This window comes from Cryptotermes secundus, unplaced genomic scaffold (genome assembly GCF_002891405.2).
Source record: "Cryptotermes secundus unplaced genomic scaffold, Csec_1.0 scaffold687, whole genome shotgun sequence".
In the NCBI taxonomy this organism is placed as follows: Eukaryota; Metazoa; Arthropoda; class Insecta; order Blattodea; family Kalotermitidae; genus Cryptotermes; species Cryptotermes secundus.
Genome location: NW_019720175.1, coordinates 247,563 through 263,335, shown reverse-complemented (window position 1 = coordinate 263,335; position 15,773 = coordinate 247,563). Strand labels below are relative to the sequence as shown.

Genomic DNA, 15,773 nt, shown 5'->3' with positions numbered 1-15,773 from the left:
ATGCTGGTACAAACAAGAAAATTTACATTGCTATTTAGATGAATCCTTATTTTCTAAAAAGAAGACAACCTGCTTGTAGAAAATTAAAAGATGACTTGAAACAAAAGTCAGTATTTTCAGTTATTTGAATTTAATTATGTAATATCTATGATATTTCCCTCCTCTGACTAGATGGAGGAAACAGCTTCCAGCTTCTTGAATAAAGAGTCACAAACACTAAGCAGTAAGTGTTCTCAGTGAGGATTCTTAACCTGTTACAACAGAATCCTTTACCTGGTAGAAACTTAAGGCAATTTATGATTGTCATCTCTCAGAAAACAAGAATGAAAGGATATTTTAACTTAGAGGGCAGGATTTCCAGATGAATGTCATAGGCTTTCTGGGGATATGGAATTTGTATCTTGATGGATTGAAGGAAATTCTTGGTACAGATAATGGATATTGCATGAAGCTACTCTTTATGTACATAACTGGCAACAAAAATATTTGGATCAGGTTTAGGTCTCATTTCATAGTCTCTCTCATTATGTAACATAATTCATGGCATGTTATGTATTTTTCTCAGTTAATCTTGTTTGATACTGGATTTTGTAGTAGGCAAATTGTAATTAGTGTTCATGAGATAATTCTCAAATTCAGTTTGTCGTAAACATTATACACAAAACCTCCTCAGCACTCTTCAGTGTGCGCTTCTATATAGAATTCATGTGCAGTCAATACTTATATATACAGTTGCTCAGCACACTTCACTTACACTTGAACATTCACAAAATATAATACACTTCAGTTACTCAAATGAGTTTCTCTAATTAATGCATACACTCATCTGTTCCATACTTCTTTCTTCAATATATGAAAAAAGTAGTTCAATGTGACTGCCATTATGATCAGTGAACTTGAAAATGATGAACAAAAGAAGTTTCAGATATTTATTTATATTGTCATTTTCAATGTTGTAATTGTTGATAAAATAGCATTTCTATTATTTAGTCAATCTTACTAAGAAGCAGATTCATATGAGAGTAGAATATTTATATACAGGAGGTATCTAATTGAAATTATGATTGAGGGTTTTCATTATTTTATTCTGCCAAAGTTGTGACAGTTCTTTGGCACAAACTAGGCTCCAGCCAACTTCCTATTCTTTTTTTATCTTCCCTCTCACTGCATCATTTTTTCTACTCTATGCACTTACATTGTCCTTGCTCCAATTCTTATCCTTTTCAAGAAACTAATCAAATTAATACTAACATAATGAAATGCTTAGAATGAGACTTATTCATTGGTATAAAGCAGTAACTCTTGTCACTGAAATCACAATTTTAAAATTCAAAAAGAAAATTTCTTGTATAAAATGGCAGCCACTAGCCTAAGAAGAGTCAGTCTGCAGGAGGCAGCAGTTTTCATATGGTAAAACAGTGAGTGCTGCAAAAAGCAAATAGTGAGTTCTGTAGGATTAGATGCAAGTTAGAGAGGGCAAGAAGAGAAAAGTGCAGGGGTGTAAAGTGCAATAGTAGCAAACTAAAATAAGCTGCCATCAAGACTAAGTGACAAACTGAAAATAACTGTTCCAGCACTTTTCAGCTGTTATTTACAATAAGAGCCAGTTCCATCTTAGTACTGCAAGCTTTAAGTCATATCTGCCATGGATTCAGCACTCGTCTGTGTCCTGTAACTGATGTGAAAACTGTAATCCTCCTACCTCCATGCAACTTACATGAGCATATGTTCCTACATCCAACACAGGATCCATCAAACACGATTTAAATGCAAGTAACTCATAAGGATTTTATATGTTCTTGCAATGTCCTTTAATTTCATATCAAATTTCATTAATTTTTATGTCCAAAATATCTGCTGAATGACACTGCTGGATCATACAGATCATCAAATAAATCAATATTCAAAATAGTTTTTCTTAATTTCATTCCTTGAACGTTTGCAAAATAATCCATACAACCTGTACACATTACAATGATCCCTGTGGGCATAAAGGTTGCATAGAAACACCTCATCCATATCAGGTTATTTTTAGACAACTTCATTAAATTCTGTTGAAGTATACTTAAACGAAGCTGTATTTGTTCTTCTTAACCTTTAAAAAACAGTGCCCTTTAGACATAAATTTTGGGAGTAATAAAATTCTTACTTATCAGATGCACGATACAAGGTACATCCTACATACCTGAGTAAAATAAATGGGAGAACGTAACAGTGTACACTGTTAATAAAAGTAACATTACCATTTCAGTTTTGTGAATAACTTCCATATTTCATTCACTATTATGAGTATGTCATATCTATCCCAGGGTGTATTTCCATAAATATTTTACATTATATGTATAGTTCTCACTGTGCAACAACTCTGATAAATATATTATCACCAGAAATGGCCACAGTACAAGGGACTTAGTCCATTCCATTCCATTGTCAATTTATTTTCCATATATATCCCTACAAGTTAAAAAACCAGGATGTGGAAATTGTCCTTTGAATACAGATATCAATATGCATATACAAGATCAAAATCATAGTCCCACCCCACTAGCAATAATAAAAAAAAGATATATATATTATCAACTACAAGTAATATTGTATTATAGCTGTGTGGCTGGATTACTGCAAATTGGCGAAATATCAAGTAATTAGTCCACTGTACATCTTAATAATAAGCAGCAAAATCAGGAAACTTCTGTAATAAATTAGCAAGTAATATGCTAATGGATGATTCTTTTGAGAACAAATTTCTAATGTTATGGGACCATCTGTACTTCTAGTCTTTCCTAATTTATTCTACTTGTACTGTCCTTAAAATTCATACAAAAACCAATTAAACTGATAAATTTATCTAACTATTACACGTAAAATAAATGTTTTCAGATAGGGTGTACAATTTTGGAAACAACTTCAGTCTATTTTCAATATTAACTCAAAACTTTTTCATTTATAGTTTTTATGTTAAGATGGTCAATAAATTCTACAAAAGTTTACACAAATAATTAAAGACAGCCATCTTTTCTTGCATCTCAAGTGAAATTTTGTGGATACTTCTCAAAATTGCTTTCTTCTTTTTCTTAAAATATCCAGTAATCCTGGAATATTACTGAGACTAACGTTTATATTTATTGAGGCGTTTTTATGTTACACAGTTTGATAATTATGTCTTGTACAAGACTGAGATATTATTTGGCAAACCAGCGCAGAACTTAACGTATTACAATTTTTTAATTAAACACTTTCACTTGCAAACCAGGATATGGAAACCCTGCTGTAATTAACTCCATGGAGCAAGAATCTTTCTTGAGAAACTAGTAGTTGCTCAGCTTGTAAAGAATTCCTTATCTTGTATGGAACGTGAACATCTTTGAGCCTGTTGAATCCAGACCACAACCTCACACCTTATTACTTTAGTCTATTTGAATGTTACCAATCCATGTACACCTAGGGTTAGGTTACCAAAGTTGTTTTACCCCTTCATGTTTTCTGGCCAAAACAGTGTACATAATCTCTCTTATTTGTGCTACATGTGCCACTCATCCCAGTCTTCTTAAATCTGCTGCATAGTCATTAATGATCCTGTGATCGCTGATACTTACGTCTGGATATTGGTAGTATCATTAAAACTCAGATTAAAAAAAAATGATCAACCTAACAGTATTTCACAAAGAGTGCAATTATTAAGCTTCTCATTAAGAAATTGCTGACTATCCTATATTGTCTCTTTGTGTAAAGACAGAGAGTATGAATAAGCACAATGTACTACCACTCTGGATTTATTGTACATCTCCACGCCCTTCACTGTGGGAGTAAGTTTATTGTGTTGGTTTACACTTGACTTGTTGAACATTCAGACACTCACATCTCTCTTCAGGTAACAATTGTATAGAGCATAATGATTTTTCTATGTAAATAGTGGTTTATTTAGCTTCAGTATCTTCATAAAGCCAAGAGTTGGTATATGTAAAACTGTTTTGCAACTACACAGTATGTTGTGGGATATGCTCCAAGAATTCAGGCAGTTTGCATGCAACATTCAGAAGACATGCGGTATGAGTCTGAATGGAACTTCACGACAGTATCTATCCCAGTTATGACCATATTTAACAGCACACTTCTCCTCGTCTCTGAATGTTCGATGCACAAGGAGGCATGTCAAAAAGATGGCGTAGAGGAATGGCCACACTCCAAGTCCAATTCCTGGTAGACACCATGCAAGTGAAGCCAGCAATTCAAATGTGTAGTTCAGGTGCCGTGCAGAGCCCCAGAAACCTGTAGAATGCAGTGTTTACTTTGTAACAGTTTCACATGATTATCAAATAATGTTTGTCACTAATGCAAGCTGTTACAGAACAGAAAATTAATTGTGCCTACAGTATGAAAGACCTATCATAAATATAGTCAGCTCTGTTCTTATGTCTAATACAAAACATGCTTTAGTATTTGAGAGGTTATTATCTTCAAAATAGTGCACTATTTAATATGAATAACATAAAACATACACTAAATTAGAAACATTAATATCAAAATGTTCTCTCTACAAGATTTTTATCAGTTACATAAAGCTTTCCATCTTCAAGTTTCTTTCTTCTCTGTCATCTTCTCTATGGTCTGGTTATTAGGATGTCATTTAAAGTATTTTAATCCAAAAACTATTTTGTCCATAAGCAGATGTAGAATATTCCAAAAGGTCTACAATATATTGTTTCTGTCACATAGCACACCCAAATAGAGCTTGGAAGTGTGAGACCATCTATGAATATATGAAGTGGAGGCTTATCCAACAGATCATATAGACCTGATAACAGAAACCTGTGGTATGGATATTACCACTGTTCTCTTTGTACTTTACTGGCTTGCACTACATATCACGTTTACCCAATGAAAGAAACTTGCAGTTGACAGACATTACAGCTGCTGTCAATTTGCTGTGCCCACTTGCCCCACAGATTTTACTTACTTGACAAGAGAAACCTAGAGGTTTAGGTATTGCCATTGTTTTCTCTATACTTTGCTGATTTGTCCCACAGATTACACTTACCCAGGAAGAAAAAGTTTATGTTGCTGTCTTGTCACCAGAATGCGGGGCAAAATCATGACATAAACATAGGTAACAGATGTTCTGAAAATGTGGCACAGTTCATAAATTTTGGAATGACAGTAACAAACCAAAACCTGATTCAGGAGGAAATTAAGAGGAGTTCGAATTTGGGTAATGCTTGCTGTCATTCAGTGCAGAACCTTTTGTCTTCTTGTCTGCTGTCTAAAAACATAAAAATTGGAACATACAAAAACTATGATTTTGCCTGTGGTTTTATATGGGTGTGAACCTTTGTTTCTGATATTAAGGGAGGAACATAGACAGAGGATGTTTGAGAACATGGTGCTGAGGGGAATATTTGAACTGAAGAGAGATGAAGTGACAGGAGACTGGAGAGAACTACTTCATAGTTATACTCTTCTGCCAAGTATAATTTGAATGATCATCAAGAAGGATGAGATTGGCAGGGAATGTAGCACGAATTGTGGAGAATATGAATACATATAGGCTATTGGTGGGAAAGCCAGAAAAAAAGAGACTACTAGGAGGCCCAAAATGTAGTTGGGTGCATAATATTAAAATGGAACTTAGAGAAATAGGAACTGGATTGATCTGGCTCAGGTTATGGACCAATGGAGGGATCTTGTGAACATGGTAATGAACCTTCAGGTTCCATAACATGTTGATGAGTTCTTGTGTAGGTGGGTGACTGGCGGCTTCTTGAGAAGGGCTCAGCTCCATGAATTTAGTTAGTTATGAATATTAGCACAGTTCTCTTTGTATTGTGATGCTTTGCCCCCACACATCACACTTACCTGACAGGAGAAGCTTGGAAGTACGGACATTACCACTGCTGTCTCTGTACTGTGCTTCTATGTAGCGGGCTGGCTTGCCCCACAGATGACACTTGCCATCTGCAGCCCTCCGGAACAACTGCTTCTCATAGTCAACACGGTAATTGAGGAGAATTGTGAAGAGGCCAAACACTGCGATCAGCAGAGCTGTTGCTGTGGAGACAACGGGAGGGTGTGCCACCAAGTAATAGGAAGAGAATGTGTACAGGCAGGGCACCCACACAAGACAACCCCAGCAGATGTAGTACCCAGCTCTGTCCAGTATGATGTCCAGTGTGCTGAAGTAACCAGCCTCCCACCAGAAGAACTTGGCCACGAACACAGACTGCACAACATATATCACCAGAATGCATTATTACTTTCTTTCACTATACTGTATCAACTGCTGCTGTTGCCTCTCACCATATTATAACATAGGAAAATTACGAATTTGTTACCCTACTTTCTTTATTTTAACAAGTGAAAGAGACTTATGTGATGTCCATGCCGTCTGTATGTTTGTGAATCCCCCCCCCATTAACTTCTGAATGCCTGAACTAGTCTTTATGAAACGTAGTGTAGTATGTATATCATCCCTGTAACAGGCCGTGCAGGCTCATAGGACTGTGAAACGTTGAGGTTCCCATGTTTTCTAGATAGTTGGCTCACAGATGACTGTTAGGTTGTTAGCCTTACGCACCAGATGCCCTATACACCCAGGAAGATTCCTGGTACTCATTTCTGTTAGAGGCTGAGTCGACTTCGGGGCCATAGTGCGGTTAGAAGGATTAAGTCAAATGAAAAATCCGACTTCGTCGGGAATCGAACCCGCGACCTTCCGGCTTGTAGCATCGTGCCTTTGTATGTATATCATGACATCTGAGCCCATCTCAACGCTTGCTTCCTAAATCTCTCCCTTCAGTTCCTGTGTCTGTATGTGTATCCTTCCTATCGTTGCTAGGCAACGGCTCAGTAAAATGTATCCCTTATTTTATTGCTAGGCAACGGCTAGATAAACACGTTCCCGCGGCAACGAAGACACGCAACAATAGGAGAATTTTCATTTCATGCGTCCTGTTGTGTAACAATATACAACCTCTTTATTATATCCGTCACAACACAACTAATATCAAGATCAGACCATTTTCGGCCCTGCTACATGTTTCGGTTATTGATAGCCATCATCAGGCAAACACATGATTTACACACACATACACACCACTGAACCGCAGCCCCAGTCGTTGTTTACATTCCCTACAGTAGGGACAATGCTTTGTGAGATGAGGCACTAACTTCATTTACTTTACTGCATCTACATTACGAGCCTCACACAATTTTACATACGCATAAGTATGAATATTCCAACTTGTCCGTGGGAACGAAACAAAAAGCAAATCACAAACCAACGACTGACACGTTGATGTAAAAACACCAAAAGAATTTTATTCTTATTTTATATCATACTTATGTTTTATATAACTTGATTTACTGTATTTTTTACGTTAAGTGTTTTTATATATTTTAATAGTATTGTATCCAATTGTTGTGGTGCTGCGGTTCAGTGGTGTGTAAATCATGTGTTTGCCTGATGATGGCTATGAATAGCCGAAACATGTAGCAGGGCCGAAAATGGTCTGATCTTGATACTAGTTGTGTTGTGACGGATATAATAAAGAGGCTGAATAGAAGAACTGTTGGACGCGTGTGTCTGTGGGTCTGTCTGTGTGTCTCCCTATCGTTATTAGATACCAACTCGGTAAAGACGTTCCCGCGGCAACGAAGAATTGTTGAAGGCGTCGTTTTCTATGCTAAACGTGTCGTATGAGAGGGAAGTAGGCCATTAGTTCTCCCCAGAACTTCTCGTTTCTAACTGTGTTCACACCTGCAGCAGGAGGTTGACTAGCGTGGCGGCGCTGAACCCGTGGCGCTGCACACCGGCCAAGTAGAAGGCGAGGATGAGGATCTGCCAGGACATCATGCCGATGCGACAGTTGGTGAGCTGTTTCACATCCATGCCCAGGATTCGCGGGTGCAGCTCCAGTCCGGTGTAGAACTCGTAGAGCAGGGGTCGCGAGGGGTGTCTGTCCTCAGGGTGCTGAGGCCTCAGCTTCCCCTTGAGCAGTAGTAGGACGCATAGTGTGAGGGCCACCGCGTTCAGCGTGCCCAGCATCTCGGGCATGTTGCTGAAGATGGCACCGGAAAGATCGGGGTACAACGCCTGTATAGTGAAGAACCCCACCAAACTGGCCCAGTAGTACAGCACTCCGTTATCCTGAACAAAGTCGAGAGTGTTAGTGCATGTGTGGTCTTGTACGTGGTTACCAGCCCCTCAAAGGAAACCTCTGCCTCGGTCTTGAGGATAGGACAACATTGGTAACCACCTACAAAGCTACACGGTCTCATAAACATAATCAAAATTGTCACAGTACAGTAAACACTCGTTATAATGCACACGGATATAACAGACAAAATATGTGTACAATTGTGACTTTTTAGAGATGCTGAGGCAGAAAGAAGTTTCTGTAGTTAGATAAATAGTTACAATAAAAAAGAGCCCCCAATATTTAAATTGTTATGTAATCATATTTTATTTACATTTATATTAGTTACGCAATTAAAATATAATTAAGAACTAAACATATAATGTGTCCTATTGAGGTAGGTTGTTGCAATCGTAATGTTACGTCTTAGTGTTTATGCGGACACATGGCGACAGCTTCCTTGCTTCTACACACGCATGAAGTGGCTAAAATGCTTGGAGGCCCTTGGTATGCGGCAGTGTTATCTAGTTTTATACTATTATTTGACGGGTGGCTCTATTTCGTGTATTATGTCCGGTCTGGTATGAAGGCGGACTGCAACTCGAGTTGCAATGTGTTGCAATAAATGTGCTGTTCCCTACTGGGAGACAGAATAACTACTTCAGCCATTTCACCAGTTTTCTTATAATGCTATCTAAACGACGGTACAGCAATCATTTCGAAATATTCCACCAAGTGGGAAACTAAAATTTAAAAATATTTTCGTGAGGCCAGAATTACTGCAGATGACGGTATCAAATTAACCTCCAAACGGATGTATATATAAGTACACGGAGATGGGCTATCATCGTAGCACAAAGTAAAGAGCTTGAATCGCTCGAAGAGCAGGTGCAACCGCCTGAAATGTCATGCACATGACGAAGGCCTACACAGAGAACAGATGATGCGCAAAAAACCAGTGGTATAAAGTAACCAGCCTATGGATTGCATACCGGATGGGTGTCTCCTCTTGCATCCTACCTGGTAGGGAGGCCTGTAGCCGAAGAGCGTGGGAGGCCCATGGACCTGGCTCGACGGGAGCTGAAGCCAAAGAATGGCCCACAGGGAGAAGAGTCCCACACATGTCCAGGAAAAGCTGTTGCCCAATGCTTTGGAGGCCGCCAGGCGCCACGTGATGTTGCTTTCGCCTTGTCCGACGAGGGCGAGGTATTGCACGGCACCCGTGAACACGACCAGGAAAATGGGCGGAACAATACGGTACCTGAGCACACCGTACCACTCTGGTGGCTTCATTATCTTCGTCTACCTGCAACACAAATTCTCACCAGCTCAAGACAGACTGCGAAAGATACCTTTCCAATTAAAGGTGGAAGATTTGAAGGAAAACAGTTAATTGAAACACAGAGGAGAGAAAGTAGATAGCGAACATAACGGTGTAGTAGTTAGCACACTTTTGTATTCAGAAGACTGGCACTGAATCTCTATCGGGAGACCGGCTATTCTGACTACGGTTTCGTTCTATTTTCCACGGTTCCTCCACTTCGAAAATGTTAAAAGTAGAACAAGACAGATTGCATAGGTGGGTGGACAATATTAAAATGGATCTTAGAGAGATAGGATGGGATAGATGAATTGGGTTGATCTGGATCAGGATAGGGACCAGTGGAGGGCTCTTGTGAACACGATAATGAACCTTCGGGTTTTATAAAATGCTGGGAAATTCTTGAGTAGCTGCAGAATTGGCAACTCCTCAAGAAGGGCTCAGCTCCATGGATAAGTAAGTAAGTAAGTAAGTAAGGCCAAGGCAGATTTTTTCGTGTGCCTCCCCCCTCCCCTAGTGAACCTTCATAATCATAACCGTCACTCCACGCTATTCGCCTTGAAATAAAGTCTTAAAACGAACCAAGATACAAGAGAAACTCTTGGATGAGTCAGGATACGAACAGCCGCAACCTCCGGAAAACACCTCGCCTCAGCATAGCGGGAGACTGTGATTCTAGCTCTGCTCGTCTGCAGGAAGAGGTAACACTGTGTATAGGAACATAAACTGATGTAACCGGCTGAAGCGCGTTTTCGCACCAGTTCTTACAGTTGGTGAATCCGTCTGTTTTTAGGACCACGTATGAGGTAGATCGCTTAGAAGACGATTGGTTTATAGGAAGTTGGACAATGACTGATAACATGAAGGGCGGTTCATGTCGGTAGTGGGAGGCACTTCCCTGAAATACTTCAGAAATGATTGATCACTAGACTCTGTTTCAAGGGTTTATTTCGTGTCATTGATCACTATGAAGTTCGACTTTACTCTCATTCGCAGCATTTATTTGGTTAATCGTTCAAGAGTGTTTCAACTTAAAGAAGACCCTCTCCTAACTGTCCAGATGAGTGCTGGCTTATTTATTCTGCTCACGAAGGAATAGTCACAGAAACTTCCGGACGAATAGCCTTAAGGAGGGAGCAATGTGGCATGTAGACCCGTTGCTAGGCAACGACCGCGAAACACGAAACTATACAATAGCCATTGCTGAGTATCTGATTCAGGATGGGTACCAGTGGCGGGTTATTTTGAACAGGCTAATGAACCTTAGGATTTCCACCGCAAAAAAAAAATATTGACCATCTGGACGACTATTAGCTTCTCAATGAGGACTCTGCCTCATGCAGTCAGAAATGTACTAGTTCCAGCTTTTCAAGGATCCTTCGCAATTCTGCGAAGCGACAGTTACAGCTTCTTCTTCTGTACGCGTGGAACACCCTGAGAAATGTTGGACGGGTTTGCGGCAGTTCTACTAGCATTTTGTCGACATGTTCCACTTTTGGTTAAAATGAAAACAAAGGCGCGACTTCACATGAAGCCCTGCATCTTGATCACAATTCCTTAAATGTCTATCTGAGCGAAAGTTGGAGAGAAAAATGAAATAAGTTGTATTAAACATGCTTTATCCTTGGCTCCTGCGGTTTCGAGATAACCAAAAATATGAATTGTTACCCTATGCATACACTCTCGAACTTGTATATTCAAGAATAAACATCGGTCCTGGAATACGCGCGAATGATAACGAAATATCTTATTATTGGTAATACGAGTAATTAAACAATACGTCCTCCAGCCTGAATTTATACATGTAGGCCTGCATATGAAACTATGTATTTAATTAAAATATAATTTTACTTAGTATAAAACGAGCATCTAAAGCCTACTTGAGCACTGATATTAACATGTCCTTTATAATTCCTTCTGTCAAACGCGCATGTTACAACAGCTCCAGACGTAGGTGGGAGGATAATATTAAAATGGATTTTAGAGAGGTGGGGTGGGATAGTATGAACTGGTTAGTGACCAGTGGAGGGCTTTTGTGAATAGGGTAATGTAACTTCGGCTTCCATAAAATGTTGAGAAATTCTTGAGTGGTTGAGCGACTGGCGGCTTCTCAGGAAGGGCTCAGCTCCATGGAGTTAGTATAACGTCATAATCATGTCTTTCTTGGTTGTGGAGACCTTTATGCAAACATTTCGGTCTGCATGTATTTATCATAATAGTTTAAGAACTCAACAATATCGAAATTAAATATGTTTCGGAAATTACAAGCTGAAACTAAACTGCTGCTGCTAAGCTGAAATAATGTCTGAGAATTACATTTGTCTTAGGCGAGGAACTGAACACAGAACTTACCTAAATTCACAATTACGGAAGCAGGAGAGTTCGATAATTAAATGTTCAAATGCCGTGAGGCCGCAACGAGATGGCAGCAGCATCTGTGTGTTCGTGACATTCTGCACTATCAGTGTTTTCAAATGTTCTTACAAGATAAGCAATGACATATTGTTCTGTTACTGTCTGGACTTTAAACACTTAAGCCCTACACACGGTATCACGTCTCAAATGGATTTCGGAGAGGTCTACTCCTCACATTCTGGGACTACTCACCTTCTCTTCAATATGATAAAGAGGATTATGCCTAAATTTATCGAAGATGGAGCAAAAGCTGGACAGCCTTATCAGAAGCACAACATAAACTAATTCATACTCAAAGATTAGCTATTTTACTGATAACTGAAAACAAATTGGGGAGGGGAAATGTCTATTCAGGTAGGCCGTTAAACAGAGTTAGGTCATTCTATGTATACTAGCTATTTTTTTTCCCCCTTGGCACTATAGCCACAGTGGGCCTAGGCCTACCTCCATGAACTTCTCCGTTCACTTCGGTTTTTCTAGATCTTACACATTCTGTAGGACTCCTTGGGCGGGTGATCAGCTCGTCGCAAGGCCTCTACCTGTACACAAACACAGAAAACGCACACACACAAACTAGACATCCATGCCCTGAGTGGGATTCGAACCCACGATCCCGGTTTCCAAGCGAGCGAAGACAGTGCATGCCTTAGACCGCTCGGCTACCGTGACCGGCTGTACTAGCTATTAGCCTTGTATATTTTAAGATTTCAAAGAGTCAGAACTTGTAGGCATCGAGTTTATGCAGTACTACCGATATATATATATATGTAACACACCACCAAACAGAATTTCAGATGTCAGGTTAGTCATTTACAACATCAAAATATATCGCATGGTCGAAATGTCTACCATTTGCCTAATAACTAAACTTAATCAGAGATCAGAGTCCTTCTTGGGAACCTAATGATATATTCACTCAGCTGGTCAGAAATAAAATCTCCGCCTTTTATGGAACCCAAATATTCATTTTTACGTTCACACGAGCCCACCACAGGCCCGTATGTAATACTGACCTATCTTAACCCATTATACACTCTGATGTTTTATTTCTGTAAAATCCATCTTAATATTATCATTCCATTCACGTCTGCATATTTCTAGCAACCTCTTCAGGTTTATAGTTACTGTATATCGCTTTTATATTATTTATTTCTCGTCTCTCCCACGCGTGCTGAATGCCCTGTCCATCCCCATACCCCTTGATTTTATTACCCTTGTAATATTTGGCGAAGAGTACAAATTTCTCCAATAATTTAATTAAAGTACGGTTGAAGAAAGCAGTCTTCTGGGATTTGGCACCGTGTATATGTGGTGTTAACCGACGTTTCGGACTGTCTGCTTTTACCGGTTCTCGCGGTCTCTTCGCTTGCAGATTTCTTATATTTTTCTTCTACCCTGAAGATGGAGGCGATACGTTCCTCCGAAACGTCGGTTAACACCACATATACACGGTGCCAAATCCCAGACGACTGCTTTCTTCATAGTCACCGCCGTGAAAGCCTCAAATCTTACATAAAGTACAGTTGCCTGCTATCAGCACACAGAAATCGCCACACAGAAATCCAAGATCTTTAGTTGCATGACTCTATAGAGTTATTTCCGCTCTCGAAGTTCGCACTGCAGCCATGTTGGAATTGTTAAATATATTAAATAAAACAGAATGACTTGCAACAGCATGAAGGTTATACCGAGCTGCATTAAAATCAGAAAATGATCCAAATTAATTACTACTGTCAGGTATTTAGAGATGTGACTATAGACGGGGTATGGATCGGATATTGGATTTCTTGACCACTTCTATGCACCACTCGAACTACACTTTACACATCACTGACACACACGAACCAATGTCCTCAGTCTATTACAGTCCCCACTAGCCGTTTCCTGGCAACGGATTTAACACAGGAACTATAACAGCCTGGCTGATTTATACACTCTAGATATCAAACATCAGATCTTCTTTTCACAGCCGCACTCTTGCAACGAACTCTTTTCAACTGACAACACAACTAACTGGAGGTCATTACGCACTAACCTCAAAGTCTTCCCTTCACGGGCTGACTTTCAATTGAACTGCCTCAGTGGGCCTGGGTTACACCAAACAGAAAAAAAAACCGTTTCCATTGTAACTGTATTGTTGCGTGAGTCTCGTTTCCGAGGGAACGTGTTTACCGAGCCGTTGCTTAGAAACGGGTGGCGTAACGCCGTTGTTCTATTGTTACATGCGTATATGTTTCTGGCGTTACCTATCAACGGCCTCTGTTTGCAGTTACCGTTTAGCAACCGTACTACACGTTACAGTGTTAATGTTCCTAAGTGAATTAATGCTCGGGCAAAAGGACAGAGATAGCTCGTTATTAAAGTTTTGATGAATAAATTCCAAATATACCAACATTTAACGTTCTATACAAATGAAATATTAGAAACTGTAGAAGTTCGTGGTTTCGGTAGTCTGCCCTGTAGACGCGAGTGCCCGTGCAGCTGTGATTATTAAATGACGATAATCAGACTTGCTGGCTTCGGTCCAGAAGCTGAGTTGCGTTTCAGACTATTCGAGTTGAGTCATAACTTCACGACACAGAAGTTCGCTCTTATAAATCTGTGTCTGTTCCCAGAATGTGGCTAGTGACTATTTCATCTGGTCTGCTGAATGAGCATGCATGAGTTAGCTGCTGGAATATGCGTTTGACACTTCAATTTCTCGTCCCTCAAACAGATTTCTTTTCGAAAAGCAATAGCATCGTTTTATAAATAGACTTACCATTCAAATGAAAACCCACTATGGTTAGCTTTAACGTCATCAAGAAAAAAGGACCTATTTTAAATTTCTATAAAAATAAAAAAACAAAATCCGTGGTTTTAGTCCGCAAGCGAACTACACCGACCGAGCGACCGCCTGTTGTCCGCGAAGTTAGTGCCAACTTTAGCGGACAGAGGGTGTCGAGTGGTCAGCGCAACGAAACGCCGCGGCCGTTAATTTCGGTGTTCTCGGGCGGAACCGCTATTTCCTTGAAATAGCTCCTCATTTATCCTCACGAGGCTGAGTGGACCCCGTTCCAGACCCACTACTTCACAGGATATCTGGTAGCGCCGGGAATCGAACCCAGACCTCTGGATCTGTAGCCAGGAACTCTGACCACTAGACCACAGAGGCGGTCAAATTTCTATAAATAAGAAATAATTTCTCCTTAATCTACAAACAAATTCTGATTCTACAATAAATAAATACCAATATCTAATTTGTGTAACAAACCCACAAAGAATTCAATTCCTTATTTCAGTGCACCTTTCCTCCCGTCTGACCTTACGTGATTTCTTATCTCGTAGCAGCGCACTTTGTCTGCCGATAATGCGTTACATTAAATTACGTTACATTGCATTTTAAATTTATCGCATGTTGCGTGTGACAGATGTATCAAAGGTCAGCAACACAGTAGCGGTTATTTGTACAAGACCAGGTTTGTAAATTATGAAGTTCTTGTCAACGTAATATCACCCTCCGCTGTTCATATAACTTACATTATTAGTATTTTGAACGCACCAGTGCAAAAAGAGGAGTCGATTTTACCATATCACTTCAGTCTGCCGGCTCCTATCTGAAATTCTAAAGATTAAAATACAAAACTGCAATTCTACATATTTGGGTGTCGAACCAGGTCTCTTCGTCTATGGCAATAGAATAGGTCAAAGGCGTATGAGAACACGGAACTGAGGAAAATATTTGGACGTAGGACAGACGAAGTGACAGGAGAACTGATAAAGTTTCATGAAAAGCCTTATAACTACTTTTTTTTCTTGGCACTACAGCCCCAGTGGGCCTAGGCCTACCTCCATGAAACTCTCCGTTCACTTCGGTTTTTCTAGATCTTACACATACGGTAGGACTCCTTGGGCGGGTGATCAGC

At 39.7% G+C, this 15,773-nt stretch overlaps 1 protein-coding gene across 6 annotated transcripts in view; it reads right to left on the bottom strand.

The window, feature by feature from the left end:
• Positions 1 to 537: 537 nt before the first annotated feature.
• The window catches only part of LOC111867791 (7-dehydrocholesterol reductase), a 36,979-nt gene continuing 21,743 nt past the window's right edge, over positions 538 to 15,773 (bottom strand). For 5 of the 6 annotated variants that reach the window (XM_023857994.2, XM_023857962.2, XM_023857971.2 and 2 more), the window contains 4 exons: positions 9,153 to 9,438; positions 7,754 to 8,143; positions 5,854 to 6,217; positions 538 to 4,269 (listed from right to left, as the gene is read on the bottom strand). In XM_023857994.2, coding sequence (XP_023713762.1) covers positions 4,034 to 4,269; positions 5,854 to 6,217; positions 7,754 to 8,143; positions 9,153 to 9,425 — 1,263 coding nt within the window. In that variant the 5' untranslated portion in view covers positions 9,426 to 9,438 and the 3' untranslated portion in view covers positions 538 to 4,033. Of the gene's footprint in view, positions 4,270 to 5,853; positions 6,218 to 7,753; positions 8,144 to 9,152; positions 9,439 to 11,805; positions 11,883 to 15,773 lie in introns of those variants that run through there. The other variant, XM_023857979.2, reaches the window with a different exon arrangement.